The sequence below is a fragment of the Falco naumanni genome, chromosome 1 (genome assembly GCF_017639655.2).
Source record: "Falco naumanni isolate bFalNau1 chromosome 1, bFalNau1.pat, whole genome shotgun sequence".
Lineage (NCBI taxonomy): Eukaryota > Metazoa > Chordata > Aves > Falconiformes > Falconidae > Falco > Falco naumanni.
Window position 1 is genome coordinate 46120786 of NC_054054.1, and position 13724 is coordinate 46134509.

Below are 13724 nucleotides of genomic sequence, written 5' to 3' on the forward strand. Positions count from 1 at the left end.
TGAACTTTGTTGCATAAACTACTCTGCTTATGACATCATTTCCAAATAGGTCTTGCAGGATAAAGCGATCGTAACTGGCTGAATATTAGCCACACGTACTCTTCAGCAGCAAAACTAAATAGCCAAAAAAACATCCTGCAGATGGGGACTATATCTTGTTTTCTCCGTACACACTATTACATGCATTATTTAGAAGATATAACATCTGAGCAACCAAAACTATTCTGCAAGTCTGAAATACTGCATCTCACCTCTAGAGCTTGAAGGCAGCAAACAGCAAGACCAGCCAAAACCCAAGCAGGTTTACATTTTTGCATTCAGTTTAAATACAGAAACCTGCATTAGACCACACAGGCAGTTGAAAGGCAAATCCACTAATATTTTTGGAGTAGCTTAGCAAACTAATCTCAGCTGTGATTAACACAGAAACTGGTAAAGATCTGATTAGCTAACTAGTAAACTTGCTTCTCAATCAAAACTCAGAATAGCATTTAGTCATCCCTAGAACAGAACTGGTTACCGACCTTGCCAATAAGCAAACAGATCATTCTGTAATTACCTAACCCACAGCTTCATCAAAAGCGCCATATTTTTAAAGAAAATCCTTTAAGCTATCTCAAAAGTATAAAAGGAGGACAGATGCCATCATGTAGACTTGTAGCCTAGTAAAGTGGACATAATTTAGTTAACTCCATGAATACCCCACAGTAAACAGTTCAGTTCCAGTATCTTACTAGTATTTTTCCTACACATTTTTATGTAAAGTCTACTAATACCAAAGTACAACAGACATGACATTTTAGCCAGCACCCTATTCTATTCAGCTTTTCTTTGGCACAGTGCATGAAATGCAGGGACACTGGTGCAGAACTATTCCCCTCCCTTATATTTTTGTTGCTACTTCTGCAAACTGCCTTCTCCCCATTACTCTTAAAAGATCTACTCACATAAACCTCCTGAGTCTGGTACCTACTGAAAGGTTATATTCTCATAAGCAGAAAGTGTTCTCTGACCATAGCACAAAATTTACATCTACAGAAATTAACTAAATGAGCATCTTCAGTTTTAAACTGTAGCAGTTGCCTCTGTGAACACAGAAGCTTTAAAAAGTGAGCTGTGCACATGCACTTGCATTACATGCAGAGTATAGGCATGACATTTACTAGTTCTTAAATCAGCACCATTACTCACACGAGGAGGGAAGTAGAATTCTGAATAACTGGAGTAAAACACCACTCCACTCAGCTACAGCATCTGCAGTTGCTGCATTGGAACACCTACTTCTGACTGCTTATTAGCAGCTTCTTTAATTCATTTATATAGAGGTTTGATTGTTGTTCTTTTGCTTTACAGAAATACTCAAACTGTAAGGGGATGCTTAACCAAACAGATTTGCACCAAGACTACTGAGAAATCATTGCATGCTGTTTTCTAGGAACACAGTGGCATGACTTCTGCTACCCTGTCCACCTGCTTTCCACATGGCTTCCTTGCATTTTAAAATCTAGCCGTTTTTCTCTGGCCTCTGCCTCAAGCATCTTTTCATAGCTGTTTGTAACACTGTATCAAGTAGACTGGACTTGGGCTTTAGGAATTGGGCTTTAGGAGCAGAAAGTTGCTATAGTGTATAGCACTGGCAAGTATAAGAAGCCTGCTATACTGCTGAAGGCAAGAGATATGTATCCGTGTGTCTCAGTACAAGAACACAAGCAAATCTGTAACAACTACAAATCAGTTTATCTAGGAACAGCCTTTCTGCAAGAGCTCCCTTCACACACTAAGGAAAGTAAAATCTCACCCGTGTCATTTTAAAAAAGTCTAATGATGGTCTGTTCCATCGTACATCCTCCTCCCGTCTGCGCTTTAGCCGGCTTTTCTTTTCATTCAGAACACAAGGCTGAGAGCGGCATCTCAACAAGCCCTGACGCCGGCTGAGCTCAGGTGTGGAGGTGGGAGTGCTGTTAGCTGAAGGCAAGAGATTTCCCGTCTCAGTGATGTGCTCCTGTGAGAGGGAGAGGCGGCGCCTTGGGTTAAAGTCACAAGGGCCTCCAGAATTCCAGCGGGTACTCGAGCTTGTGCTGCCCTCACTACTGTCCACAAACCCGCTGCTAGCAGAGGAAGGTCTGGGTACTGGTGACGTGTTGAAGCTGGTGATAGTGAAGACATTATTTAGCGACAGTATGTTTTGGGGCAGACTGATACTTGTGCTTCTCTGTAAGGTTGCACTTCCATGACTGTTACAGCGTTGCAAGGTAGCACTACCACCACTATTACACCGTCTCTTTGACACAGGAGTCCAAACCTTTGAATTGCCAGGCTTCCACGGTGATCGACAGCGAGCCAGCTCATCCGGCTCAGAGAGGGACCGACAATGGCGTTTTGTTGGTGGTGCCAAGGGCTGACCCGAGTTTTCGTTAAGGTTTAACTCACTTATCCATCCTGACACCATAGATGTACTGGAAGATTCCTGCTGCCACTGCAGACTACCATTACTGGCAGTGTTGGTGCTGAATGGGCACACTGGGAAAGGGTAAGCTGAATTCCTTGTTGTGTCAGTCTGGATTGGGTAACCCCCATTTAAAGCTTTCCAAGGACTCTCTTCTGAAAACAAAAGAAAGATACAAGTGAAAGATGCAAAGAAAAGACTATTTCTTTTAAACCCAGTTGAATTTAAAACAACAAATCAAATTCAAGCATAGAAGGATGAGCCATAAATACCCAGCTCTTCATAATCAAGATTTCACACTACAGTTACATATTCGTTTTTTAAAAAGGTAGTAAATTCCAAAAACATGGAGATCAAAGTATTTCATGAGCCATTCCAGCATATATGTACCTTGTTAATGCTGTACATAATCCCATATACTCAAAGATTACAGCATTGTGTTTCTTAGCAAGGAACAGGGACAGCTTCCTAGGCATGGCCCATCACAGAATTAAAACCTGTAACAGTGAACAACCTAAGGTACAACCAAAATGGATTAACAATGTGAAAACCTAGCAGGGAATTTTTTTTTTTTTAATAAGACAGCAGGATAATCTCTTCTTAAGACTGCTGTCCTTCATTTGGCTGTTATGCTTTCCTATTAAGAATACCTTACTAAAGAAAAAATTTCAAGACATGGGTGTTCACATTCTGTGCTGTGAAAGAATTAAAATTAGAAACAGTATAAAGTTAAATCAGACTGCAGATTGTTTCCCTTTTTTTGCTCATATTCAAAGTACAACGGAAAAAAATAATCTTAATTCAATACATAAAGTGAGTATCCTTTAAGAACCACCTGCAAGTTTTACTGTGAATACAGACACAACCCATAGTGCACAACTTCTCATCTGAAGTGGTAATGCCACATTAAAAGCAGTCTGCCAGCGAAGCCTCTCACTCTTTTGTGAAGCATTTCTTTGAGAACATTCTGCACATTTTACAGCTGTTCCTCCACATTATACAATGAAGTATAAGAATAACTACAGCAGACTTGGGATTTGCAAATTGAAAAGCAGCAAAACTGTTGGCCAGTTAACAGTGCTTCATGCTTGGTTAGAAAATTTGCTAATTTAAACCAATTAGCCAAGTAAGTTTCACTTATCCCAGCTTTAAAAAAAAGAATATTTAAAATACCAAGCTTTAATCTGACACCTATTTTAAGTCTGTAGATACAGCCTAAAAATCAAATACTAGTGCTTTCTTACAGTTGACTGTCTAAACTAAGTTTTAGAGTAATCAACAAATAGAAGATTTGCTGAGTAGCTTTAAAAGTTGCAAACCAAAATAGTTGTACATATTCCATGCCCAAAGTATGTCATGGATTATCCTGTTTATTTGGATCTTAAAGAACACTATTGTCTCAAAATCACTTAACTGTGCAGACAGCTGGCCTATTCAAACAACATGTTTTATTAGAATTCCTCTGTCCTTCCTCCTCCATTCTTTCAGATGGGTACAACCACATACTGTGCTTTGCCTTAAGCACGTAAGCTCTTCAAGGCAGGGACCATAATTCAATGCAAATAAAATAGCCAACACAATGGGATCCAGATAAAGTTTGAAACTGAGCATCTAATGCAGGACAATTCGCTAGCTTGGACTGGCCCGATTTTTAGAAATCTTTAGGAAGCTTTCTCCCACGCTAGGAGGTTGGTTTAAGGTTTACTGTAAAAAAAGTTAGAGGTTGCATATGTGTTTAATTGTTTACACATCACAACCACAGAAACATTTAGGTTGGAGAAGACCTTCAAGATCATCCAGTCCAACCATTAACCCAGCACTGCCAAGTCCACCACTACACCCTGTCCCTAAGCTCCACATTTACACAGCTTTTTAATACCCCCAGGGATGGCGATTCCCTCACCTCCCTGGGCAGCCTGTTCCAATGCCTGACAACCCTTTTGGTGAAGGAATTTTTCCCAATATCCAATCTAGCCCTCCCCCAGCAGAACCTGAGGCTGTTTCTTCTCATGGTATTGCTTCTTGCTTGGGAGAAAAGACCAACCCCACCTGGCTATAACCTCTGTTCAGACCGTTGCAGAACCACCAGGTCATCCCCCTCACCACCCCCGGGCCTGGTGCCCCAGCCCCTGCCCGGCTCTGGACACGCTCCAGCCCCTCAGTGTCTGTCTGGCCGTGAGGGGCCCAACGCTGAGCCCAGGCCCCGCGGGGCGGCCCCACCGGTGCCCAGGGCAGGGGGACGGGCGCTGCCCCGGCCCTGCCGGCCACACCGTTTCGGACACCAGCCGGGACGCTGCTGGCCTCCTGGGCACGCTGGGGGCTCATGCCCGGCCGCTGCCGCCCAGCCCCCCCCGGGCCCTGTCCCGCCGGGCAGTTCCCAGCCCCCTGCCCCCAGCCCGCAGCTGCCGGGGGCTGGTGTGACCCAGGGGCAGGGCCCGGCACTCAGCCCTGGGGACCCCCACCCCACCGGCCCTGGCCCCTCGGCCCGGCCTGCCCGGAGCCCCCCGCAGAGCCCCCTGCCCCCGGCACAGCCGCGCTCCCCCCCGGCTCGGTGCCATCTGCAAACTGACCGCGGGTGCACTCAATCCCCTCGCCCACATCATCCATAAAGGCATTAGACAGGACCGGCCCCGGCGCTGGGCCCTGGGGACACCCCTGTGACCGGCCACCAGCGGGAGGTAACTCCATTCCCCACCGCGCTTTGGGCTCGGCCACCCCGCAAGCTCCTAACCCAGCACACAGCACGGCACCCAAGCCAAGAGCAGCCAGTTCCTCCAGGAGATGCTGTGGGAAACTGTGGCAAACAGCGTCAAAGCCTTCCTTAAGGTCCAGGCAGACACCATCCACAGCCTCTCCCTCACCCACCAAGCAGGTCACCTTGTTGTAGAAGGAGATCAGGTTCATCAGGCAGGACGTGCCTTTCATGAACCCGTGCTGGCTGGGCCTGATCCCCTGGCTGTCCTGCATGTGCCACACGATGGCACTCAGGCTGACCTGCTCCGTAACCTTCCCTGGCACCAAGGTCAGGCTGACAGGCCTGTAGTTCCCCTGATCCTCCTTCCTGCCCTTCTTGTGAATGTGTCACCCTGGCTGAGCTCCCGTCTGCTGGGACCTCCCCGGTGAGCCAGGGCTGCTGGTAAATGATGGGCAGAGGCTCGGTGAGCTCTTCTGCCAGCTCCCTCAGCACCCTGGGGGGATCCCGCCTGGCCCCACAGGCCTGTGTGTGTCACAGCGCTGCAGTGGCTCACCGACCATTTCCCCTGGCACTGTGGGGGCCTCATCCTGCTCCCTGTCCCTGTCTTCCAGCTCAGGGGGCTGGTACCCGGAGAATGACTGGTCTGACTATTAACGGCTGAGGCAAAGGTGGCACGGAGTACCTCAGCCTTTTCCTCAGCCTTTGTCACTATGTTTCCCGCCGCATCCAATAAAGCATGGAGAGTCTCCTTAGCTCTCCTTTTGTTGCTAATGTCTTTATAGAAAGATTTTTTATTGTTTTCTACAACAGTAGCTGGATTAAGTTCTAGCTGGGCTTTGGCCCTTCTAGTTTTCTCCCTGCATAACCTCACAACGTCCTTGTAGTCCTCCAGAGTCACCTGCCCCTTCTTCCAAAGGTCATAAACTCCTTTTCTTCCTGCGTTCCAGCCAAAGCTCTCTGTTCAGCCAGGATGGTCTTCCCCACTGGCTGGTCTCTCGGCACATGGGGACAGACTGCCCCTGTGCCTTTAAGATGTCCTTCTTGAAGAATGTCCAGCCTTCCTGGACTCCTTTGCCCTTCAGGACTGCCTCCCAAGGGACTCTGTCAACCAGCTCCTGAACCAGATGAAATCTCCCCCTGGAAGTCCAAGGCAACAATTCCGCTGACACCAGTCCTTGCTTCTCCGAGAATCAAAAATTCTTATCATTTCATGATCACTATGCCCAAGACTGCCTCCGCCCACCACGTCACCCACCAGCCCTTCTCTGTTCACAAACAGGTCCAGCGGGCACCTTCCCTAGCTGGCTCCCTCACCAGCTGTGCCAGGAAGGTCTCCTCCACACACTCCAGGAACCTCCTAGCCCGTTTCCTCTCTGCTGGATTGTATTTCCAGCAGACAGCTGGTAAGCTGAAGTCCCCCATGAGAACGAGGGCTAGTGATTGTGAGGCTTCTCCCAGCTGCATATAGACTTTTTCATCTGCCTCTTCATCCTGGTTGGGTGGTCTCTAAGAGGCTCCCACTATGATACCTGCCTTGCTGGTAACAGTATTTAAGATAAAAATACCATTTCTCTTTGAAACCTTACAACAACCAGGATTCACATTTTATGTGGCATCTCACTCAGCAAATAAAAATCCTCCATGCTTACAGACACAACAGAACATGCAAAATTTCAAGTCCATCCCTTAATAAAGCAGTACAAAGTTTACATCTAAGTGGCATTTCCATTTTTGCTAGATAGAGTTTACTCTTATTCTAAGACAACCAAGGTGGAAAAAACAAGTAACACTTGTATGAAGGCACTGGCAACTTAGGGTTTGCATCATGCTGAATATTCCATGTGGCAAGACATGTAAGAAGGTATGTAAAGATTTCTGCTAGCTGAGGAACCTGAAGACATGTGTAGCATCAAAACCAGCATTGCTGTGCTTCTGTACACCATAGCAGATATTGAACCAAAAAAATGTGTTACAAGAGCTTTTACTATGCAAAGCAGATCACAAGTACAGAACTAACAACCAGCTATTCCCAGTATTGTTCGAAGACCAGCTTAAACCAGCAGGCTCTACAACAGCATGCTCCATCCCCCTCACCTTATTTACAAAAGAAAGGCTGCTTGCTATACCAATTACCTCAGTAAAACACAGCTAAGGTTTCTGAAGAACTTACCATTGATTTCGAAAGGGAACAAGCTGCCACTTTTGTTCAGCTTCTCAGATGAGTACTGAAATCAATCAGAAAAAAAGTTTCAACTGTGTGAAAGAGTCAGCATACACTTCCAGAAAACGGCATGCAGTTTTCAGTTTCCCTATTTGTACATTTAACAACATCTTTAAAAGGATGATGTTTGCTGGGTATCTTCCAGAAATTCCTGAAGAGCTGATCTTCATAAATAAAACTGCTGGCATCTAGCTATTTGTAGTATTTTCTAATTTAATGCTAAGTTTCAAACTGTTTCAAGAATTACAACATTAGCCAATGTGAATAAGCAGCAAAATTAAGAGCGATAATTCACCCTTAACAAAAAAGCTTTGATCCAGTTCTCATTTCAGTGGGGAGGAAATTACAATCTGACAATTGGGTTTCCATTTTCAATCTTAAAGCTAAAAAGCAAAACACCTCATCTTAAACTGACAGGACTAGCTTTATCTAAACTAAGCGTAGAAGCTCTTCAGGGTCACCACCACGAGCATTGTCCCAGTCAGGCTTTACTAGTAGTATACATCTTCTTAGAATTAGTGTTGCCAAGTATCTTAAATCTTGAAAGTACAAGAGGCATTTAAAACATCTCTCCTAACCAAATACCATCTTTTGGAAACTAACAAACTTTGGAAACCATGGTTTATTGGTGACTGTTCACCACTTGGAAACAATATAAAAGCCATACTTAAAACAATGTTTGGCTGTAAAGAGCCTCAGATTTCATGATTAAACTTCATCAGTAGCATCTGCACAGTAAGACACATTTACATGTAGAATGTTTTTCTGTCTACTTTAATTTAACTAGCAAATATTACTACAGAGGCATTCTTAAAGGGTCTAGATTTCTCAGAAACGATTAGAGCTTGTTATCCTGCCGTCTATAATGGAGTTATAAATAAATGGCTTAAGGCTCCATCAGAGCCCAAGGGTCATTATTTCCCCCATCACCACCTCAGGATGGAGAGGAAGAGCGCTTTAAGGAGAGCAACACGCTCTATGTGAACATTGTTTTTTGTGTAGTGCCAAAGATGATGGCATTGTACATGCACTTCCTTTCCAGATACAAAGTCAATTTTTAAACATCCTTGGGCAACAAAGATTTTTTTTTTGCTGTAAGGCAGCACACAAACTGCTAGTGACAACTTTATATGTTTGAGCCCCACACAAGATACAAATGCTAAACTGTGGCAATATTCCCTTGGTATTATTGTTTAGAGGTAGGAAATAATGAAACAAAGGACAGCACAGCAATCTGATTTTTTATCTTAATTTTTTATCAACATCTGCATACAAGACAAGCCATTTGCTTTTTACATTCGCATCTGTAGATGCACTTATAACTTTTTAAAGAAGGCTACTTAAGTAAACAGCAGAACCTCAAGTCTGAATCTGTCAGATTTACAGTTAATTAGCCCTATCCGAATCATGTGAAGTCTGCTACTTGACAGCAGGAGCCCCAGTCACTTTTAACAGTTTGATTTTAGCTGCAGTTGCCAGTTACATAGCATACACATTTAAAAAGCTAGTATCAACCATTTACCCTAAACAGCTACTAAGGTGTCATATAGAACACAAGAGCACATTAACAGTATTAATTACATTTCAGGTGTCTCTGAAGGGGAAACAAATTAAAAAACTTAAGGTTTTGCAGAAAATTCCTCCCTCTCCAGTTTTCCCAAATAAAAGGCAGTATCAACCTATTCAACTATCAGCAGTTATGGAAAACATGTGTTTGGCTTTTAAGACTTTTTGGTACAGAATTCTGTTCCAATGTATCTTGAACTACATGGAAAACGGCAATAAGAATCGTAACATAATTATTAGCAATGTTTAAAAGACTATTGACTATTTACAAGATCTTTGCTGCTTAGAACAGAACCTCAAGGACAACCCCATGTGGCAAAATAGATTGATATCTACTTTTTACAATTCATTTAAAACTAAATGCACCTTTAACAAGATTCTCTTCATGAATGCCTGAGTTCTTTACCTGCACTTTGACCACCTTAAAAAGCCTCATCCATCGGGTAGAGTCTAAACTACTCTATCTCTGACAGTTGCAAAGCACTGAAAGCATTTTTCAAGGAAAGGATGGAAAAAGTGGGATGACATACACACAGACTATCCGTACTACGGAGAGCATTTGCAGTGTTCTAATACAGACAGCAACCCTGTCCTTACAGCTATTCGTGAGCTCACCTCTATGACAAGGCAGACATTACTACCCTACAACTTGTTAAGTAATCATTTACACAGAATTCTTGTAAGTTACAGAAAAAGTACTAATTCTCTATAGATATTGAGACCAAAATCCCTCACTAAGAATGTCACACCTCACATGCAAAAAAGAGAGTAAGCTGCAATTTTTTCAGTAAAAGCTCAATGCAGCGAAATAAGGGGTGACTAAGAAAACAATAAGCAAAAAATCTCCATTTTATGTACTTGGTTTTCTGTACATATAAAAAATACTTGGGAACACTATCTGGCAGTATATTTTAATGATGTCTGGAAGTACAAACTTGAGTAGACTATCAGGCTGTAAATTTTTCATAGGAACGAGGCTCTAAACAGCACATGGCAGAAGTCCCACTAGATATTACCATGACAGGTCACTGAACCAGTTTATCACCCCTCCATGCTCTGCCCTCCCACATTCATTCCCTTTGTGCTATGATGTACCTGAAGCTTCCTGAATTAAGAGGGGTTTTTTATAATTATGCTCAAGAAGAGATTGCAATTGTTAAGAACCTTGACAGGGAAGTCTGCCAACCTCTGCATGAAGAAAAAATTTCCTTAGAATAAGGTCAAATTATTCAATAAGGTAATTTTCCTGAAGAGAAAACTCAGGAGGTTATGCACATCATGTTCCAACTGCTCCTTTTTGAACATGTATCAAAAAGCCACCAAGATCCGATGCCTCTTGAGCACTTTCCAGGAAAAGGCACATTTCAAGATAGATATACACAAAACAATGAGTCTACTAGTTTCACTTAAGGTTGTAATCACTTCATGCAAGAGAGCAGATCTATTTTGAAATGCTTGTTCAAAAGCAGAACCTCTTTTGTGCATTTGGAGAGGCTATGCTCAAGAGGAAAGGAATTGCATGGTATGACATTTAGGACAGCAATGCCATTTTCCATTGGTTTACCAGGTCTTAGCAGCTGTTCTTTCATTAAAATACTCACTTACAGCAACACCTAGTCTTTAACTGACTAAACAAAAGAGGCATGCAAGTGAGACTGACAATTATAATTTACATAAGTGTTCCTTGCTAGTGAAAACCTAACTGTAACAAAAATACTTCTGGCTGTTCTTCTACATACACCCCAAGCCATTACATTAATAACTTCACAGCTTGTACTCTCCTCCTCATTCCCTGAATGACTCCTTGTTCTTCATAATTTTAAAATTAATTTCTTTAATTCCAAGGCATTTTCTCCAGTTTCCAAGTATATTTGGGTTCCTCCAATTTATCAGCATTCTTACCAAACCACAGGAAAGCCAGTATTTATTATTCAAGTACTAATTTAACTACCACATAGGTGTGACTTTCACAGTTCAAGCAGGCCATGCCAGACCTCTATCTCTCTTACCAAATATTCTCCAAATACGACCAAATAGGAAGTCATGATGAGAAGCATTTGACCTTTTCTTGGAATGCAAAGACATGAAGTCACATCTTAGACTCAGCCCTCAAGGATTTCAGCTAGTGGCTTTCCATCCAAGGAAGTCATTTCAATTCTGTCTTTCAACACAAGTCAGCTTCACAAAAATTAAAAGTGATGACCAACATGTACAGAAGGGGTTTATAGTACAGCTTTTTTCTTCCACAAATGCTTGTCTGGAGATGCTCACATTTCCTTCTCAACACCACACTTCGAAGTCATGCAGCTCACACACTGTTACTTCACAAACCAACACTAGCTTCTACACAAATACAAAAAAGTGCAAGCTTAGTCCAAACATAAAAACTCCTCAAGACTCCTAAGATTCAAGGGATCTATGTTCAAGAAGAGAGACCAATTATTTGAATTATTCATGCTGTCAACTCATGAAAGCCATAATATGCTCACAGAACATCTCACTGTTGTGAAGCAGAGTCAACCAACCAGGGACATTGTTCTACCTTGTGAGCTTCAGTGCCCACTTGAGACAAAAGCCTAGGACAACCTTCTTGCTTCTACAGCAGGAAACCCAATCATTTGTTTGTTTCTGAAGGCATGTGCAGCATAAGATTGTACAATGTAACTGAGAATGCACAGGCCAAATGAATTACACTCACTTGGAAAATTAATATGCCATTTAACAGAGCACTAAAAAGCTACAGCTAATATTCTACAATATACTCAGGCAACAGGTAGAAGGTACTGGGTGGTCACAATACAGCTTACACAATTGAAAAAGTATCCTATACCTGTTGTCTTCATGCCCAGCTTGGCTAACTGGAAGGTTAATAGCTTTCAACACCATTCTTGCTTTCTTTTGTAACCCTCATTTATGAGCAGCATTACAGAATAGCTTTTTCCCCAGCTATTTTATCTGCTTGTACCAAGAGGAGCACTTGTGTGGATGGACTGTGAAAGGTATTGTGAAACTGTTAAGGTTTAACATAACTTGGGCAAGAAAGGTTAGTCTTAATCCTCGATCAGTGCACAATATGATTCACCACATGGTCTCACAGGATTTTGTGCCAGCACAAGTAATGAAAGGTTCTGGCAAGACCATTTCAGAATTACTCTAAATCTTTCTTGCTATTAGAAGAAACTACAGCATTAACCTGAACCTCTTCCCAAAAAGTCTAAACATGCTATAGAGCAGATTCAAGACCCTCACTAGCAGCTGTCTTTACTAGGGGGAAAAAAAAGTGTACTTTTTCATCTTAGATTCATGTTTTAGTCAAGCAGCCATCATTTGCTCCCATGAATTCTTTTTGGCAGTAAAAAAACCAGTTGCACATTTATTCACACCTCACCGATTTCCACACTTTTTCAAGTGGCCACTGTGTGCCACTAGAACCTGTTCCTGGCCTTAGAACCCACCTTCTACAAGAACTAAAGCATTTACAAAACCAATTACTTGATAGAACAGAAGAGAGGAGCAGAAGGGTGAGAACAAAACCACTGATGAGACATTTTCCACTGCACTCATCCTTTTGTATGCTTTATTGTATGTACAGGTAAGGACAGAAATAAAAAGCAACCAACCTACAAGACATGACAGCGTGCCAACACAGTCCTGTATAGACTCCACACAGCATAAAAAAAGAGCAGAGAAGGATGTGTTACATGTTTCTGGTCCAAAACCTACAGTGACTATCAGTAAAAGGACAGCTAATTTTTCAAATTTATGCAAACTTCAATGCCTCAAAAACTAGTAGTCACAAGATGTCACTGCAAATTCAAAGGAGGCAAGCAATGCTGCTGATTACAGGTCATTGTTGTCTCGCACTTTGGCTCAGAGTTTAGTTACACATGAGTTTGCCAGTTCAAGAATGCAGAAGATTCTCCTAGAAACTGCACAGCCCAAGTGCTTCACCAAGCTAGCCAAAATAAGCATAAGCACTGAGTAAGCACTTTATTTTGAGAGTTAACATCATTCCAAGAGCTTTTATCTGCCTTTCAAAAACAGCATGTATTTTACTTGAAGATACTAAAACCAAATAGGTTATTAGAACTCTAAATGGACCTGTTACAGTTTTAAAAATAAAACCATTTGATTGATGTCTACTATTAGAAATCTTACTGGACAAAGTATTGGACAACGGGTCAAGCACTTCACACATGAGAATTGCAGGTGCTTGTGCAGAAACTCCACTACAATCAGGATGTGCTTCACCTAGTTTGGGCTTGTAAAATAAGTAAGGAAGCAGTTCAGCTATTTCAGTACAAGTCATAATAGAGGCAGAATCTTATTGTTGAAGTAACTAAACATGCTTCAGTTTCAATGCTAGCATTATTGTAATTTTAAATATAACTCAAGTTGAAAAATACTTTGACATTTAGTCATCTTTTTTTTTGTGTCCCCTTGGTACCCTGAAGTTTGACCTATAGAAGGGTGCCATTACAATTAAAGTTAGTGAAATGAGGCTAGTGTATTACATGAATAATATGGGCCCAGGGTTCTCAGGTGGGCACCCCAAACTGACAGGACACTATTTTGCGTTACTCACTCTGGACCAGCTAATAGCTCTTTTCAGAATTTAAATGCAAAAGAACAGACTCCTTCATGTCCAAATAGCATGCCTGAATCACAAATATTACAAAACTTTTCAGAGCACCAGACATCTGACACACTGACAAAAGCAAAGATCTACTAGCACCAGTCTGGTTGTCAGTAACTTGACTTTCAGTTCAACTGTATTTACTTGATGACCTGTTTTC

General features: G+C 42.3%; 1 protein-coding gene across 1 annotated transcript in view; it reads right to left on the reverse strand.

Moving 5' to 3' along the window:
* Positions 1–13724, reverse strand: part of FAM53A (family with sequence similarity 53 member A) — a 73933-nt gene that overhangs the window by 37402 nt on the left and 22807 nt on the right. Inside the window, exons 3-4 of the mRNA XM_040592006.1 lie at positions 7312–7366; positions 1799–2601 (exon numbers count right to left, since the gene is read on the reverse strand). Coding sequence (XP_040447940.1) covers positions 1799–2601; positions 7312–7366 — 858 coding nt within the window. The remainder of the gene's footprint in view (positions 1–1798; positions 2602–7311; positions 7367–13724) is intronic.